This window comes from Apodemus sylvaticus, chromosome 19 (genome assembly GCF_947179515.1).
Source record: "Apodemus sylvaticus chromosome 19, mApoSyl1.1, whole genome shotgun sequence".
NCBI lineage: Eukaryota > Metazoa > Chordata > Mammalia > Rodentia > Muridae > Apodemus > Apodemus sylvaticus.
This window is the reverse complement of record NC_067490.1, coordinates 43,061,256-43,081,061: the sequence shown is the minus strand read 5'-3', so window position 1 is coordinate 43,081,061 and position 19,806 is coordinate 43,061,256. Positions and strand designations below refer to the sequence as shown.

The 19,806-nt window shown below is 43.2% G+C and overlaps 1 protein-coding gene across 1 annotated transcript; it reads left to right on the top strand.

Annotated features, from left to right (window-relative positions):
- The first annotated feature begins 276 nt into the window (after nucleotides 1-276).
- LOC127669205 (sperm motility kinase 4A-like) lies at nucleotides 277-18,323 on the top strand. Its single transcript, XM_052163085.1, has 3 exons — nucleotides 277-1,678; nucleotides 9,672-9,750; nucleotides 18,194-18,323. Exons 1-3 carry the CDS (start codon nucleotides 277-279, stop codon nucleotides 18,321-18,323), a joined length of 1,611 nt encoding a protein of 536 aa, XP_052019045.1.
- Nucleotides 18,324-19,806: the final 1,483 nt, after the last annotated feature.

Sequence of the window (19,806 nt, the reverse complement as noted above, 5' to 3'; positions counted from 1 at the left end):
TTTATCTATTTCCTTGTACCTTATTCTTCTAACACAATCAGTAATATTCATTCTTAGTGCTGCTGAGCTGTGCTGCTAAGTTTGAATTTGGATTTTCTTGGCTTTGTTTGTGGTTTAGCTTTTCTGGATATCTGCTCTGGTTGTCATGTTTGTTTGGTTTTAGTTGTCTGTTTATTTATTTTTCATTATTTTAATTTTCATCATAGCTTTCTTTCTTCCTTTCATTTTTTTTTTTTTTTGTTCCTCTTAGGTATCCTTTATACTTTGTTTCCCGAAATGAAGTCTGGGAGTGAAGAGGAATCAGAAAATCTCAGATCTGATTCCAGCTTCTTTGAAGCAGAGAGTTTCCACTCTCAATACAGAGTTTTAAACACCATCGGCCATGGAGGCTGCGCCACAGTCAAGCTGGCCAAGCACCGCCTCACAGGCACTCCTGTGGCTGTTAAAATGATTGACAAGCAAAAGCACAGGCACCATCCCGTCACATCGGAGGTTGACATTATGACCAGGCTCAGTCATCCCAACATCATCTCCCTCCAACAAGTCATCCAGACTGAGAAGACTATATACCTCGTGATGGAGTTGTCCAAGGGGGAATCGCTGTACGATTACATCCATCATGCTGGCCCCCTGCAGGAGGATGAAGCACGAACAATATTTAAACAAATATTGAGTGCTATAAGCTACTGTCATGACCTGGGTATCATCCATCGAGACCTGAAACCTGGGAATATAATGATAGATAGGAAAGGTGCAATCAAACTTATCGACTTTGGGCTCAGCACCCTAGTGAATCCGGGGCAAAAGCTGAACTTTCACTGTGGGACTTTGCCATATGCTCCTCCTGAGATGGTCCTTGGGAGACTCTATGATGGCCCCAAGGTGGATATATGGGCTCTTGGAGTGGCTCTGTATTATATGACTGCTGGCAGAGTGCCATTTGATGCCGTGAAGGTCCCAGAGCTGCGGAGACAGATATTGTCAGGGCAGTATCCTGTCCCATCTGGCATATCAATAGAACTCGATGACCTGATTAGTATTTTACTGTCGGCCAATCCAAAGCATAGGCCGACGGTTGCAGAAGTGATGTTGCATCCCTGGCTGACAGAGGATTCAGAGGGATTCCCAGATCCTTGTCAGGAACTGTTCCACCTCAAGCCTGACCCAGCAATTATAAAAGCCATGGGACACCTAGGGTTCAAAGCCCAAGAAATAAAAGAGTCTTTATTGGAGAGAAAATACAACGAAGCTATGGCCACTTATTACTTCCTGCGAAGACAGGCCCTGCAGGAGTTTGGCATCCCAACCCATGCCCAGCCCATGAATCCCTTAATGACGCCCTTCCCTTCCCTTCATGATCCTGATTCTTTCCAAGTGGGACGAAGGAGAGAAAGCGAATCCACATTATGCTTGACCTCCTCCACGAGTGAAGGCTCTGTCTCTGGCCAGAAGGCTCTTCAGGGAAGACAGAGGAGAGGCAGTTGGCCTGGCATTCCTCCAGGTAGGACCCTGCAGACCACACCCACAACGAACCAAGCTGACAGCCATTCTACCAGTGTCCCTTACGTGACCGGCAGCTCCAATTTGACCAGAGATGACAACCCCAGTGCCTCAGCAAAGGACAAGACTGTCCCAAGCAGGAGACACAGAGGCTTTAAGTGGTGGAGAAAGAAGATAAGTAATGCACTAAGAAAGTTGTGCTGTTGCATTCCATCCCAACAGCAACCTCACCTGGGGGAGAGGAGGGTCTCCCCCCAGAACTGAAACCAAGCGAGGGCGTCTGGAGAATAGGCATCCGGCAGAGCCCAGGTACATTTCTGTATTTGAATGTATCTATTTTACTCCAGTCTGTGTGAACTGACAGATTGTACTTCTGTTTATGTATATGTTACGATGCATGGGAAGGTAGGTCTAGACACTGTGGGATGTTGGTTAAATTGAACCTACCAACAGATCTAGCATCCCAGAAGGCATCTCATGTGAGTATTCTGCACGTTGAACTAGGAGACAGCAGCTGGGTACTGACCCTGCTTTGAGGAGGAAGTAGGCAAAGAAAGAGGAGTAGATGCTGAGGGAGGAGAGGGTGCTATGGGGGAGCTAGGAGATGTGGGGATAAAGTTCAGAGAGGAACAGGCAGCTTGGGAAACAGTGTGGGAAAAGGTAACCACAGCTGGAGAGATGCCCTGTGCAGCTGAGCTTCTCAGAATCCCTTCCATGTGTGTTGTTGCATTTTAGAAGATCACCAGAGGATGCCGGATGCTACAGTCACAGTGTTGGAGAGGACCCATGTGTAGACGGACCTCAGGAGGGAGCCTTGTGGAAATCCATCATGTTCAGGGTTGGTCAGGCTTCTCTCATGGCCCTGAGTCCAGCCAGGAAGAAGGAAGCAAATGAAGATATCCCAGGTGGCCAGAGGCCACCTCAAAGGCATCAGTACTCAGAGCAGGGGCTGACAGCCTATCCAAAGCTGGTGGAGATAGGAGCCCCTCTGCCTACCCAGGGTCACATCAGAGACCTCCACTGTGTGCACATTCCTGCCCCTCTATATTAGAGGATCTTAGGAGTTGTATTGTGTTTGTTGAAACTCTGAGAATAAAATAGATGTTTGTGAAAGATAACCTCTGATATTATCCTGCAACTTATTTATGTATGAAAATTGGCCCTGTGGTGTTCAAAAGCCCCAGGAAGAATAAGTTCAGACAGAAAATCAACATATTTTTTAAAATGCCTTTGAAGGGACCAAGATTTCAGGGACTGGAAGGGGGAAAGGGTATGAACTGAGTGTGGACTTTGGTTCCTTCTGGGCCCACTAAGCATTGACAGAAGGATGAGGGAGGACATTAGGTTCTATCAGCTTGACCCACTTCCACAGAGGCAAGTACGGTTACCCTGTAAATTCCTGCAGATGTGCCATGGGCTGTATCCCAAGGTTGTGAGAAGTCACAGTTCCATCTTGACCCACAGTACAATAATTGTATCATAGAATGTGTTCACTCTCATTGTCAGGACATTTTCCTCTTTAGATCCATGGGGCAGTGTTATTCCCCTATGTCCTATCACAGGCAAGTGTCCTTCGGGAATGAGTCAGAGCTGGGTCAGAGGGAGGATGTGTGTTGGGAGAGGGAAGAAGTGATGTTGTCTGTGAGAGGACAAGCTCTTCTGACCCAGACCAGATGTGCTCTGCTACAGTGACATCACCTAACAATGCCAACCCCGAACTCTATCATACCTGACAGATTACTAGTTCCTAGAGAACCTCATCTCACAGGCCCTGAAGCCATTCATGTATTCACCCATCACTCTGATGGGTCTCTGATTCCTGAGCTGCCCTCACAACATCTTTCCAGTTAGCCTGGTATTAAGCCCTTGGCTTCTTTATGTCACCAGTCTCTTCAGGAGACACCCTTCTCTAAACTGCACTCTTTACCTCATATAGGTTCTGCCTCAGGAGATCTCAGGGAACAGATGTGTGGCACTTGTGTTTGTGCATGAATGCATGTCTGTGCATGCATTTTTATGTGTGTGTGCACATGTGTTTGTAACATGTTTGTATATGCACATGTGTGCATGCATGCATCTATGTGTGCATGTACATGTGTCTGTGTGTGTGTGTGTGTGTGTGTTGTTTGTCAGGATATATTACACTAGGAGTATCCTCTAGTCTGCCTCCACTCAGAATCCTCAGTCCTATCACTCTTGTCAAGACTCTATCACAATGTCATTTTGCTCTATTAGAATATGGCTCAGTTCTTCAGCAGCCTGCATCTCCAAACTTCTCCAAATGCTTCCAACAAACACTTAGCAAAGGTATCTGAACCATGTGTCACCAGGGATATTCCAGCATTAGCTGTGTTGCTCCACATTAGATTTCCATTGCTGTGACAAAACACCCAAGCTAATCATGTGATAAAGACAAGTTTCCTTTTGACTCACTGTTTCTGAGTTCAGAGCCAATGGGTCCTTTATCCACGGATTAGTCCTATGGAGAGGCAGAGCATCACAGCAGGAAGTCTGTGTTAAAACTGTTTGCTTCACAGTATCCAGTCTAGGAAAACAAAGAATTGTTTTTATAAACGTGTCCTCTCCTGCCCTTAAGCACTGTGTTCAGAAATGAGCCAAGCTACTTCTAAGGTGAGGGATCTCAACCTGCAATCCCTCTCCAAAGGCCCCCTCTGCTAAGTGCTGTGTAGAGGATGGGAAGTTCTCAAAACAGGGAAGTCTGCAGGGTTTTTAACACCCCTCATCCGAATTGATAAGACTCTCTTTCAACATTTCTAAGGTTGTGGTATGGAAGTCATGACTTAGAGATCAATATGGGCTGCACAGTGTGATCCCAAGTCAACAAGAAGAGACGATAGTTCAAATTCATAACTGGCATGCAAAGAGTGAACCACATCAGCCTCTGTGGGCACAGTCCTATCAACATCCCTCACCATTGCCCACAGGGAAAAGGAGAGGCATGTGCATAGTAGGGGAGTAGGCGGTGCCTTCTGGGGATGATCCCACTAATACAGTATTCTGAGCCCCTGCTGCACCCCACACACTCAAACCCTAGAATGCCTGACACAGGTCGGTACTAAGGACACCTCTTTAGAGATGGGCAGAGACACAAAGTAGTGGGCAAACAGCAGATGTTTCTGCAATTGTACACAGCAGGGAGGATGCACAGAAAACCAGGTAATGAAAGATTTGTGTGGATCCCACTGAGAACACCAGAGTAATCTTCTACCTACCCACAGCCCTAGGAAGCACAGAGCAATCTGCAACTGACTACACCTTGGGACTACAATTTCTGCCTTAAGTGGTTTCATAGAGGAGCAGCTCAGAGCAGGGTCAGGTAGGATCTGGGGTTAGGACTGAAGGGCTCCCTTTTGCTGTAAATTTACAATCCAGGCATCAGTGCCCTCCAGATGAGGTTTTTTGTTTTTTTTTGTTTTTTTTTTTTTTTGTTTTTTTTTGGTTTTTTTTGCTATTTTATTTATTTATTTATTTATTTTTATTTACATTGCAAATGATTTCCCCTTTTCTGGGTCCCCACTCCCTGCAAGTCCCATAAGCCCTCTTCCGTCCCCCTATTCTTCCATCTTCCCCTTCCCACTTCCCTGTTCTGGAATTCCCCTATACTCTTGCACTGAGTCTTTCCAGAACCAGGGCCCACTCCTCCATTCTTTTTGGACATCATTTAATTTGTGCATTATGTCCTGGGTATTCAAAGTTTCTAGGCTAATATCCACTTATCAGTGAGTGCATACCATGATTGATCTTTTGAGACTGGGTTACCTCACTTAGTATGATGTTCTCCAGCTCCATCCATTTGTCTAAGAATTTCATGAATTCATTGTTTCTAATGGCTGAATAGTACTCCATTGTGTAAATATACCACATTTTTTGTATCCATTCCTCCGTTGAAGGACACCTAGGTTCTTTCCAGCTTCTGGCTACTACAAATAGGGTTGCTATGAACATAGTAGAGCATGTGTCCTTATTGCATGCTGAAGAATCCTCTGGATATATGCCCAGTAGTGGTATAGCAGGGTCCTCAGGAAGTGACATGCCCAGTTTTCTGAGGAACCGCCAGACTGATTTCCAAAGTGGTTGCACCATGTTGCAATCCCACCAGCAGTGGAGGAGTGTTCCTCTTTCTCTACATCCTTACCAACACCTGCTGTCTCCTGATTTTTTGACCTTAGCCATTCTGACTGGTGTGAGGTGAAATCTCAGGGTTGTTTTGATTTGCATTTCCCTAATGATTAATGATGTTGAACATTTCTTAAGGTGTTTCTCAGCTCTCCGAAGTTCTTCATGTGAAAATTCTTTGTTTAGCTCCATACCCCACTTTTTAATGGGGTTATTTGGATCTCTGGGTTCTACTTTCTTGAGTTCTTTGTATATATTAGATATTAGCCCTCTGTCGGATTTAGGGTTGGTGAAGATTCTTTCCCAGTCTGTAACTCTCAAATGACATCATTATTTTGTACATCGTCCATCATTATTTTGTATCCTCTTATGCTTCCATCCATCTCTGTCAGTGGCCCTGGATGTGTGGGTAAAGAGCCCTTTTGGTCTTGTCACTATCTGGTCAAGGTGCCGTGTCCATCCTGCAGTCAGGTCTTCAGATTCTTAAAAGCAAGACTAAATGCCCTTGTGACCTCCTGCCTTTTTCCCACCACTCATCATAGGAATCAGGGCTCAAAGAAGATTCTCTGAGGACTGATGAGCTGTGGCTGAAGCCTCTAAGACTAAAGCTAGTCCCTACAGCTGTCCTGCCTGTGGGTCTCAACATCTTCATCCAGAACAAGCCGGGTGACAGATGTCCCATTCTTGGATCCTATGGATTCTGGAGTCACTGATTGGGATATTCAAATCCTGGCAGTATCCTTGGTAATCACGTAGCTCAATGAAGAGGAGCTGAAGTCCCCCTGCAACTGTGGACCCAGGCAGTGAAGTCAGCGAGATGTACATATCAGCCATCCATGTCTCCTGGTGTAGGCTCACCCATCCTTCCATACTCACACCTGCCATGCTCATACACACACACACACACACACACACACACACACACACCCCCCATAACTGATCTGGGATTTCATGTCAGCTGTCAGCTAAGAACAAGTGAACCTAGATTGTATGTGTGAGTTTTCTCAGTGATGAAGCTTTGTTCTCTGCACAGCTGAGGCTCTGAGGGGTGAGGGGTTGAGGGGTTGAGGGGTTGAGGGGCAAGGGCAGCACAGTCTTCAGTAGTCTACCAGTCCCCTTCCATGGGCCCAGCAGAGGCAGGCCTTGATGCAGCAGCCTCCAGGAAGCAGGAACCCAGATGACACCTGGAATTGTTGTGTGAAGGACTTCCCAGAGCCCAAGAGGGAACAACCTGGCAGAGGGAGGCACCCCTTCAGCTCGGCAGGGTTGGATGGAGCCTCACACTTCAGTCCACCTCAGGGGTGCCTGGCATGAACTGATCCAGACACAGGTGTGCCCAGGCTGAACATTGTAATCTGGTGTGTGTGTGTGTGCCCCTTCTGGCTGTGGCTGGTAATGGGACACTGGCTATCACCAGCATAGCCCATGGTGCTGCCAGCTGTGTCTATGCACCTCTTTGAGGACAGTCTCTCTCTTCCTGGGTTAGTGTCCTATCTGCCTTCCTGACACCAACTGATGCCACTTTTCCTACTTAGTAGGAGCAGTTGGCTTTGCTGAGTTGGTGAGGAGACTGTGTCCTTGTCACCAGCCTCATGTCACAGATCTCAGAGAACCATTTAGGGAGGAGGCACAAGAAACAGAGGACCCTGATCTTGGATGTTTCAGCAAAGATGGTGGTGACCAGGGCTGTGCTGTGCTCTGCTGCCCTCTCATCTTGTGGCCTTGGCAGAGCTGTTCCCTTAGCCCCATGGTTTGTTGTGGGTGGGAGGCCAATTAAGAGTCAATGCCTCCTGAGTGTATTCCTGTGGAATGCCACCACTCGGGAAGTGTGATGGAACCTGTGGTCACTAATAGACTCTCACTTCCTGTTTCTGCACCATGTCTCCTGGGTCACCAACAGTCTGTGCAGACCCATTGGACTCTGATAGCTGTGGAGTCATGTCTATGGCCTCTCTATTGAGATCTTTTGTGCCGGTTTTGATTGGTTGTTTAGAGCACCAATAAAAAGTGCTCAGCCCTCCACAACATGGGAACTCTCTATTCTTTACATTCTTTCATTTCATAAGTTTTGATGAAAAAATATTGTGATAGTTTTTGTTAAACTTGCTGTCAAGTATTTAGTCTACAAGGACCATATTCTTGATTTAATCCGCAGATTTCTTTCTTTTATTTGTGCATATAGGCATGTTCTTGACTTATCCATTTGTCACAGATCATGTATCCCTGCTGTACTTCATAAGTTTTAATGATTTTATTTGTATTTCCGTTTTTCTATGTATAGACTCACCAGGGAACTGAGTAATGATGACCTCCTTTCATGTTGCAAGTGCCTTTTCCTTTGTTGTTGTTGTTGTTTCTGGACTCACTGTATTGATTTAGAATGTCAGGAGCATGTTAAAGAGAGGCATTTTAATTAGGGTTACTCTTACAGAAGGGGGAATGGTGGAGTCATCTTATACCACAGGGGGAGGAGACAGCTTACATCACAAGGGGTGTTAGAAGCCAAACATCCTAATTCCACCAACATCTCTGCCTCCTGCCTAGGAATTAGAAAGCCTGGCTGCATGTTTTTACTGTGAGACATCCTCTAACTTCAGAAAACATAAGAAGACACCCCTACTTCTGCTGTGAGGCCCTAATTTCCTCTCTTCAAAGTCCCCACTACACAGTCTGTCTCTGGGGCTGGGTCCTGAAAGAGCTCTGGAGCTACAGCTATGCCTTTGCCTCTGTCTATCCATAGCTTGAATAACTTCCATGAAAAAATTCTTCACTCCCCAGTGATCCATTTCAGTGTCCCTCCCAATACCCCTCCCCCATTCAGAACCTTTTGTCTGTTACTTTAAAGTCTCCACAAATTTCATGGTTTAAAACAACATAAATTTATCCTTTACATTTCTGCAAGTCGGAAGTCTTAAATAAAGCTTGCAGGGCTGTATTCCTAAAAAATCTCTCTCTCTCTGTCTCTTTCTGTCTCTCTTTCTCTCTGTCTCTCTGTCTCTGTCTCTCTCTGTCTCTCTCTCTCTGTCTTTCTCCGTCTCTGTCTGTTTCTCTCTTTCTCTCTCTCTATCTCTGTGTCTCTTTCTGTCTCTCCGTGTCTCTCTCTGTCTCTGTCTCTTTCTCTCTGTGTCTCTCTGTGTCTCTCTCTGTCTCTTTCTCTGTGTGTGTGTCTCTCTCTGTCTCTGTCTCTCTCTGTCTCTGTCTCTCTGTCTCTGTCTGTCTGTGTCTGTCTCTGTCTCTGTCTCTCTCTGTTTCTCTGTTTCTCTCTGGCTCTGGCTCTTTCTCTCTGTGTGTGTCTCTCTGTGTCTCTCTGTGTCTCTCTCTGTCTCTGTCTGTCTGTCTCTGTCTCTGTCTCTGTCTCTCTCTCTCTCTCTCCCTGCCTCCCTCCCTTCCCCTCCCTCCTCTCCATGCCTTTTCTCTCTCTCTGTAGCCTTCCTTCTTTTTTCCCTCTTTTCTCTTTCTCTATTATATATACAAAATGTGATGGTTAATTTTGATAGTCATTTTGACAGGATGTAGATTCACTTAGCATTCACACTTCTTGCCAAGGTTGGTGGATGTTTCCAGAGAGACTTAAATGAGGAGGGAAGACTTCTCCCCCAACAGGAACGCAGCTGTGTAATGAGCCATTTTTAAGGTGTCAGGAGCTGTGCCCTCCCCCCAGGCCTGGGGTTAGCTAAAATCCACCCTTTGAGGGTCTGACCCTCGGTTCTCGAAAAAAACAATGCAGTTTCCTTTGTATTACTTGGGAGTCGCTGATAGCCAACACCTGGGTCTAGCCTGGGTGAAGCACTGGGATCAAGTTGAAGTCTTGATCTGCCAGACCTATAGTTGCCTGAATCAAGCAGTCTACCTTCTGAGCAGTGTGGAACTGTGAAGCCAACACACCCTGAGCCGAGTCTCAAGAGATTCAGCCCAAGAACCTTTATATTGTCAGAACTCCATCTGACTGGGGCCTTGATCAGCAATTGTGTTGTCCTGGCCTTCATTCTTTTTTTGCTGCCCCCCACCCCACCTAACCCCTGCTTCTCATCCAGGGTCCCAGTTTGCAGTAGCTGCGGGCAGTTACAGAATGGTGCCTGGAGTGTGGGTCCAGATACAAGAAGATCTCCTGAGGTGATCCTGTCTTCTCGAAGCTTCATAGAAAACAGAAAAAGATGGTATCCTGCATGGTGATCAACTATAGGTACAAAAGGTTATAGGCTAAGTGAGGCAGCATAAACCCAACACTGAACTTGCTTAGAGGTTTACAGTAGAATATGGGTTGGAAGTTTATAGGCATTTGTCTACAGCCTTCAAGAGTTGCTTCAGGTGAAAGGAAAAGGGTTTGAAAATAGGTGTATGTTCACAGCCTTCAAGAGCTGCTTCAGGAAGGTTTGAATAATGAGAGAGAAAGAGAGAAGGAAAATGGATTTTAAAACTCTCCTAGATGTTGCATTCTGTAGCTACTGCAAACTGGGTTCCTGGAACAGAAACTGAGGGATGGACTGGGGAAGCAGCAAAAAGAAAGAGGGCCAGGGCGATAGTTTACTGATCGAGGCCCCAACTTTAATGGAGGTCAGACCATTTTACAGTTTGGGCAAGTCCCCCCCTCCCCCCCAGACTCTGGGCTGAGTTCCAGTCTGTTGGTTCTTGGCTCCATTGCTCAGGCAGCTGGGTGGGTCACCTGCTTAATTCAGGAATTCGTAGACCTTGGGGAACAATGAACTTCACCTTCACTCTGAGCACTCCACTCTAGGTGGAGTAGGATCCTGAATAGCACAGGAATCCCTGCTCAACAAAGTCTGGTAGAGGAAGTTCACCTTTATCAATGTGGAGTTCCTACCAAGTGGCATGACACCACAATATGGCTCTGTATATTTCCTCCCTTTTTATTAATTTGAAAATGAGGTAGAAAACAAGTGGATAAACATCTGTCATAAGATGACAGGCCTTAACCAGGGAGGGAAAACATTGACTGTAATTCCTCTTAAGTATTGTATGATGTCTTTTACAGAGGACGGGTAATAGGCTCCCTTATTATTTTAAGGACAGCCTCTCGACGTCAACCCCTATGCAATTCGGTGTACTTCCTGGGGACTCAGAGGCAGAAATTCACCTCCCCGTGTGGTGCCTTGCCTCGCACTTCTCACTGGTGCCCATGTTTGCTCATAAACATACACACATAGATCTGAGTTCTATATGGCTCCCTTTTTGGAGATCCACTTGTGTAAGTTTTGAAGCCAGGGGGTCTGCAAGTGTCTTTAACAGACTCTCAATCTTTCTATTCAGGTGAGCCTGGGTGGAGACAGCCAGTCTGCTTAACAAGGTCAAGTGTTAAAGGTGAAACAGGATTAACTCCTCTGCAGATGCCCCTGAGGTATCCAATTCAGTTGCAAATTAGCAACTCAAAAAAGCAGAAAGCCTGGCCTGTGGGGTGGGGGAGGTAGCTTTGTGTATCAAGAGATAAGCTGTTAGTTCTTAGGAAAAGTCAGCTGATCACATTAAAGGATATAGGAGAGTCATTATAACTCCTCTTTAGATTAAATTTTTTCTAAAATAGTTTAACAGTCTCCATGTTCTGTCCCACAATGTCTAAAAGCTTGAAGCAAGGCAATTTATCTAATCTGGGACATTTGACAATTAAAGTAAGTCGAGAACATATTCCCAATATAGCTCTTATGTTACCATTGTCTGGGCACTCAGCAAGTCCACAGTCAGCATATCTTCAGCATGCCACACCAACCACTCTGGCAGCTAGCATGCTTCTGCAGCATTCTGTGGAAAAAACATAGACATGCCTTCTTCCCCAATATTAATTCAGAATCATGGCATATGTCAATAAGTGAATTCCTTCATTTCACCCAGGCATCAGTATGCCTCGTTACAGGATGTCATATACACTCAGCAGGGAGTTGCCTGACATCCAAATTTTAAATTTTTCTTAAAAATATACAAGCATAATTCAAATGATATGCACGGGGATACAATTTCCCCTCTCTTTTTCTTTTTTAAGAAGATAATTTTTTGTTTTTTAAAATATGTTTTAGATTACCTCGTCTTTGAGGATAACAAACAATTAAATTGTCAAAGACATCTCAAATGAATAACCTTTATTCATTAAATGTCCAGTTCCATTGTTTGTTCTAATCCAAGTTGGAACACCAAGCATATAGCATAACATAGGCAATAACTATGCAATTATAGAAAATAAGCGTACCATTCCCAGTTGCTTTTTGCTAGAGCAGTTGCAACTAGAATGCCCAAAAATGAATCATTAGTCACATGCACATATCTTAATTTTTTAAATTAGAAATATGAGTATCATTTACTTGTAATAATTAATTAAGTCCTCTAGGATTAACACCATTATATGGTAGAGGTAGAAATTGAAGACATCAAGAACAAATCTGTATAATTTGATGTGCACAAAAATACAAAATTATTTTTAAGCCTTTGATGATATAAATAATATGCTTGTACATCCGATTGTTTCTATATAGCCTGTCTGGGATACAAATTTTATGTGCCTTGCCTTAAGGGGTCTTGTCCAGGCACCTTTTAAAAGATTAATTATATATAAGTATAATGTAGCTGTCTTCAGACACACCAGAAGAGGGCGTCAGAGCTCATCACAGATGGTTGTGAGCCACCATGTGGTTGCTGGGATCCGAGTTCCAATACTCCATGGTAGAGGGCCTACTAGCCTTTAACGGCTGAGCCATCTTTCTCGGCTCACAACCATAAAATGCAAGAGCTCAGTTCCCATGGCTGTCTAACCAGCCTTTGGATCAACTCTCAAATATCCAGAGGACAGTCATTTAAAGAACATATATTTTTTAACTTGAATTACGTTTGCATAAATAAATGTAAAAATTAAGAATTAGCACAGAAAATATGTATATATATATTATTATTAAAAGCTTGATTTAACATCTTAAAAATAGGCACTACAATGACCAAGTCAATTATCTGTGCTGAAGGAGGGAGAAACTCAAAAGAACAAGCATGTGATCCAGTTACATGAGCTTTACTCCCACAGTTGTTGTAGTCTTTATAGGATGTATGTATAGGAATATAACAACAAACTGTGACAAATTATCTTTTGGATAACAATTATTAATTTTGCCTAAGGCTTGCCATGTAATAGATCAACCATCAATAATAATCAATTTGATTGTTGCATCATGTATTTTAAAAACATTAGAGGCTTAAATCCTCTTGTGGCAAGCTTAAAGCAGTGTCTTAGCCAATTAATTTATTCTATTTTTTGAAAATCATTTACTTAAAAATTTAAAAGCCCACAGTTAAAAGCAAAGGCCTGTAATAAAATTCTATGAACAACATACACTGAAATATTTAAGATCCTAGCTTCTTGTATTGAAGCAGAGACAAAACATTTTTTCTCATATAAGGTAAGGCTATTAGCCCTTCCTTGAGGCACAAACTTTCTAATGAAATTCCTTTATTGTTTCTTTAAAGTTTGAAGCAAATGCTTTTATAATTATCAGAATGTAAAACAAAAAAAACCCTTTAAATCTATAATAATTTTGTATGGAGTAGGCAGGCCAAATTTTAATGCCTTCATAAGTTCTCCATAGCCTCATTAACCTTTCATACGTTTGAACTGCATTTTGAACCACACCTGGATAAGTCTGTCAAGAATGTTCTTTTGGCCAAACACTCCCTAGGTAGGGTCTGCAAGACAAAAGCAGTTCCTCACAAGCTTCCACTGAGGAAGCTCTGAGCTTTGCACTAAGTCAAATGTAAATTTTTTATCTGCCCAACACCCACCAGCCCTAGGCAAGGACATTGTATGAGGTTCCTCAAATGTAAGTATCTTCTATTCTGAGCCTTTTGTCTAACCCCAGACCCAAACCCACCTGTCCTGCAAAGACTTGTATGAGGGTCGAATAACAAAAGGAACCTGTAATTGCAGGGTTCCTGGAAAAATTCTACTAGCTGTTTTTAATTTCCACTGAGATATCCTTTTTAATCTTGGAGGGTTAAATTTTGCTTCTACCATTGTAGTCAATAAACTTGTGGAAAAGTGGCAATAGGCCTATAATGGCCACAGCTGTATCACTCTTAAAATCATTTTAATTACAAAATAAGATAAGAATTGTGAGCCTTTAACTAGACTGTAAACTGCAGCCAATGGCACACTGGCAATTTTTATTGTAACTCTTAATTTTTTCTTGCAATAATAGAGCATAACTATAACTTTGGAAGCAAATCTCAATTTTAAACAATCTATTTTCTTTAAAATCAATGGCAAACACATCATTTTTATAGCACAAGGTTTGTCTGCCAGTTTTTATGTTCAAATGTATGACAGTATAACTAATTGAAGAGACTTTATTTTAAATCCTATTCCCCACAAGTCCAATTTCTAGGATAAGATTCACACAAAACACCATGCCACTTTAAAAGCATCTTAGAGGCCTGTATTTCCTGTGTCATGCCACATGTTGTTTGAGATGGCTGTAACCTGGAGCTACCAGTTCTAAACTAACTTTTTGTTACCAACATTATACCTTTAAATCATGTCCAATGACTTATAATCCAATACTCTATATAGTCAAGACATGCAAAATATACTTATACCTTTAAGACCAATTTATAAACAAGAATAAAACGATTACACAAATCTCATAAACTTAAACCAGACAAATTTTTCCTTTTTCTAGCTGTAATTTTGAGAGAATTAAAAGAACTTTGAACCAAAACCCACAATTGTAGAGATTTTTCTTTAGGAGAAACAACCATTAACCCACTTGTCCTAGACTTGAGGCTGCTGGCTCTTTTTAAAGGCAGCTTTCTCTCTAACTATATTTGACTCCTAGCTGAGTGCAGGACACCTTAAATCAGCCTCTGCTATGTAAACTGCGGCTAGATTAAAAAATAGACCACCCACAGATGAAATTTTTACCAATTTTTTTAACATGAAACAAATAAACGCTCATTCACACAACACCACGTATAGGACATAAACATACATGTAGACACAGTGTGCATCGAGGACAAACAAGGATACACAGAGAGGGAAGCACACGTGTTATGTATCCAATTATGTCCATTTTCCTTCTCTTTTATGCTCTCATTTTTCCAACTTTCTTAAAGCAGCTTTTGGAGGCTGTGGACATATGCCTATTTTAAAACCCTTTTCTTTTTGCCTGAATCAGCTCTTAAAGCTGTGGACAAATGCCTATAAAGTTCTTCTCCCATTTTCCACTGTCTTTTTCCTAAGCATTTTAGTGTTGGGTCTACGCTACTTTACGTAGTCCATATCCTCTAGCACCTATTTTGCTCACTGAGCAGGATACCATCTTTTTCCGTTTTCTGTGAAGCTTCTCGAAGACAGGGTCACCTCAGGAAATCTCGCATCCAGCCCCACGTTGGGCATCATTATGTTGCATTCTGTAGCTACTGCGAACTGGGTTCCTGGAACAGAAACTGAGGGATGGATTGGGAAAGCAGCTAAAAGAAGGAGGGCCAGGATGATAGTTTACCAATCCAGGCCCCAACTTTAATGGAGGTCAGACCATTTAACAGTTTGGCCAAGCCCCTCCCCCCAGACTCTGGGCTGAGTTCCAGGGAAGTTGTCTGTTGGTTCTTGGCTCCATTGCTCAGGCTGCTGGGTGGGTCACCTGCTTAATTCAGGAATTTGTAGACCTGGGGGAACAATGAACTTCACCTTCACTCTGAGTGCTCCACCCTAGGTGGAGCAGGATCCTGAATTGCACAGGAATCCCTGCTCAACAAAGTCTGGGTGAGGAAGTTCACCTTGATCAACGTGGAGTTCCTACCAAGTGGCATGACACCCCAATATGGCTCTGTACACCTAGGTAGAAGTTGAAATATAGTGAGGTCCTGTTTCCTCTGTGGAGCCTACTGGAGATATTCTTAGTACTGTACAGCATGCTTCCCTTTCTATGTCTTTGGTGCACACCAACGTGTCCACATGTCAATTTGTGTCCCCTTTATTTTGTTGCTTGAATGATTGTTGTCCTGTGTTTTATGTTGAAAAGAAAAAAATGGTAAAACCGTCATCTGCTGGTGGTTTATCTCTTCATCTAGTCGCAGAGGAGGCTGAATTAAATTGCCCCACACTCAACTAGGAGTCAAACACAACTGGAGAAAAAGCTGCTTCTTAAAGGGCCACCAGCCTCAAGTTCTATGGGCAACTGGGTTAATGGTTATTTCTCTTAGAAAAATCTCTACAATTGTGATTTTGGCTTTAAAGTGCTTTTTTTTTTTCTCTCTCTCGAAATTACAGCTAGAAGAAGAAAAATTTTGTTTGGCTTAAATTTATGAGATTTGTGTAATCACTTTATTTTTGTTTCTAATTGGTCTTAAAGGTATATGGTTTTACATATCTTGACTATAGAGTTAAAAGTATTAGTTATGATTTAAATGGTATAATGTTGGTAATAAAAGGTTAGTTTAAAACTGATAACTCAGGGTTGTAGCTGAAAAGATAGAAAATAATACAGCCTAACTCTAATGACCCCAAGAAGTCAGAAGTTTAAAATGCTATCTCGCTTTGTTAGAAACTAGGTAAAAGGTCACATTCCAGAGCCTGCCCTTTGTTTAGACCTAGCAGAAGGACCTTGAATAGGTGATCCTGGCCCCACAAGGTAACTGGAAATGGGCTAAGCTTATCTTGCTCCTGTGAACTGCTTACACCATTACCCCTATGCAGGAGTTCACGCAGCTATAGACATTCAAGAAAATAGGAAACTAATTGGTCCACTGAGCCTGGGCTCTGATAATTTAAATTGATTGTCCTAAAAGCTATGGAGTGGTACAAATCAATGGGCTCACATTTCACGGGCTCTCCATGCTAAGAAATGATTGGTTTGTGATTCTTGGGCTTGAGTTGATTTTATAACCAGTCACTTTGCTGAAGTTATTTATCAGCTGTAGGAGTTCTCTAGTGGAGATTTTTTGGTCACTTAAGTATACTATCATATCATCTGCAAATAGTGATAGTTTGACTTCTTCCTTTCCAATTTGTATCCCTTTGACTTCCTTATGTTGTCTAATTGCTCTAGCTAGAACTTCAAGTAGTATATTGAAAAGATATGGAGAGAGGGGGCAGCCTTGTCCTGTCCCTGATTTTAATGGGCTACTAATATATATATATATATATAAGTATTGGGCTACTTATATATAATAAATTAATAATTTTTTAAAAAGTGCCTGGAGAAGACCCCTTAAGGCAAGGCACCTGAAATTTGTGTCCCAGCCAGACTATATAGGAACAATTGGCCATACAATCATATTCTTTATGTTATCAAAATCATAATGGCTTGAAAATAATTTTATATTTTTAGAAAATGTGCACATCAAATACTTGTAAATACTTGTTCTTGGTGTCCTCAATGTCTAGCTATAGCACATAATGGTGTTATTTCTTGAGGACTTAATTAATTATTACAGATAAATGATACTCATATTTCTAATTTTGGAGAATAAAAATATGTACATGTGACTAATGATACATTTTTAGGTTTTCTAGTTGCAACTAGAGGCCTCCTGACCATTCTGGAGGTAGATGAGGGATGCCCAAATTTGCACAACCTGCCACATTGGAGCTGAGCCCAATCCATGCCCTAAAACTCTTTTGGGAAAGGGATTGGAAATACTGGGTTCCCAAATGGACCAGGATATAAAGTCTAAAGTATCGATCTTCCCTACCTCTTTTTCTATAAAAGTCACATCAAGAATTACATGAAAATGTAGAGTGAAATGATTCCCTTAGTACAGTTCTGGGCTCCTGTGCTGCCCTTCCCTGATGGCCAGGATGGGAGAAGCAGGAAGACAGTAGTAACAGGGGTGGGGACAGTGAGAGGCTGCAGACAGCCAGGCAGCAAGGGCTGAAGAGAAGCTGCTGGGGAATCCAGAGTCCTTTCTCAGCCTCTGTATCCCAGCCTGTGTGTTTGTGTGTAGGTATACCTGTGGGCGATTGTGAGTGCACCTGTGTGTTTGTGTGAGTGTGTGTGTTTGTATGAGAGTGTATGTGTAGGTACATGTGTGTTAGAAGTGAAAATACCTGTGTATGGAAAGTTTTCAGACCATCAGTCAGCTTGACTATTGTTTATTTAATTTTTAATTTTTATTTTTATTATACTCAAATCAATATATATTTTTATACCACTCATAAAAATGATGGATATTTCATTAAATGAAGAAAAAAGATAAAGTCTTTTTATTTGTTTGTTCATTGTGTTTTTAGCAAAGCTTAAAATCTTAGCTATTACTGTGCTACAAACCTAAAATAAGAACCCTTTTTAGGATTTCTGGCTGAGAGAGCTGCTAGCTGGGTAGTGGGGCCTTCTCCCACCCTGCCCCCCTCACAGCCTCAGCCTGTGCTGGGTGAGCTGGGGGTGGGGCCCCGGGGCGGCCTCGGTCCCTATCAGGGGACGTTAGGACGTTAGGCTGCCTCGAGGCAGCCACCGGACAGGCCACTCGGAGATTCTACAGCTACTCTTTCTGTGCCACAGATGCACCTGGATGGGAGAGGCCTCTGTGCGTGGCCTCCACACCTCCACCCGCCGCACCCCCTACTCTCCAGGGTCCGGCCCACTGAGAAGCCCCAGCTAGACCTTCGAGGACATCTCCGAGTGGCAGTGAGCTTGGCATGGCGGCAAGAATGGCGGCCACCTGAAGGCCAGGGCTGGGTCTTCGGGGCTTCTGAGGCTTGAGGAGGCAGGTCTGTGCAATAACACTGTGCCATAGCCTGGAGGGGACCAACCATGGACCAGCACTCAGACCTGGATGATCAGAGGCCTCAGAGGTCTGGACGAAGGTGAGTGGGACCCCAATCAAGGAGAAGAATGATCGATTGCTGGGCCGCGGGTCTTCCTTCCACCCAAGAGAAGCCGAGAAGAGACAACGTGTTCGGCCATTCGGAAAGGCTGGTGAAGACTTAACCTGCCGCCCCAGAAGGCCTGTGTATTTAATAAGAAAAAGCTGCTCCCAACCTTTCCCCAGACCCGCTTTAGACTTTTAGCTAAATCTGGACATCTAGCTGTAGAGATTGCCTATGCAGGGTAAAGTAGACGTAGGGATCACTTGTGTCACCGTAGAAAGAAGATCGTAGGCACATCTTCTACAAGTGACTTTGAGATGGAATTTTTCAGGTCGCCTCTAGAAAGACCCAGGAGCCACACTAGTCCCAGTTGGTGCAGTAGCTTAGAGGATCCAGTAGGAGGAGGAAGAGGTCCAGAGCCAGATCGGCCATGTGAAGATGATCTCTCTCTCTCTCTCTCTCTCTCTCTCTCTCTCTCTCTCTCTCTCTCTCTCTCTCTCTCTCTCTCTTGTATTGTGTATACATTTTACATCTCATTTCTTACCCTCCACCATTTGTGTGTGTGTGTGTGTACATTTGAGTAAGTTTGCAAATCCCAGGGTTTGTTGGGAATGTCTTTCTAGCTGCTCTGAAGTGCCTGACATATTTTATAAGTAGTAAAACATTCTGTAAATACCTTTTAGTTAGGATTCATTTGAAATATTGTTTGGAGAGGAATAGCCAAATCTCCCCTGAGCTGACCACACCGTGTCTGTGCCCTGGTTCCCAGGAGAAGGAAATGCAGATCCCTAAGCCATGTGGGAGGAAAGGAACCACTAGCCCACGTTGTTTGGCTTGTCTGTGTACATAGTGTATGGAAAGGACGAAGGGGTCCTAATTTACAACATCTACTCACTCTAGATGTTAAAGCGGTTGCCAGTGTATGACATTGTAGAATTAGTAGAACAATAGGTGTGTTTACATTTTGTGGTAAGAATTTTTATTTACTTTTGTTACATGTTTGCTGTTTCCTGGACTGCTCTGTACATAATGGACGACAGTCCACATATGGAACATCTGGTCTATCTAGATGATTGGAAGTGCCCAACGTATGTTAAATGTAGAGGTAGGGAAATATCACTTTGTAAATATCTTTTTGCAAAAACTCATGAACCGTTGTCTTTTGGAGCAGAGTGATGAGCCCCTCTGAGCAGAAATGTCCGTTCTTGCTCAGGGGTTTGGAGGAGCTGCTGGGAGGCAGTGACCACAGTCATGTAGTGTGTGTACATGGGACCTTTCCAGACGCCATTTCTATATACTTGCATTTTCTTTTACTGTATGAATACTGTATAAAATGGACAAATATGTCTTAATTTTCAACATCTAGACTTTAGAGG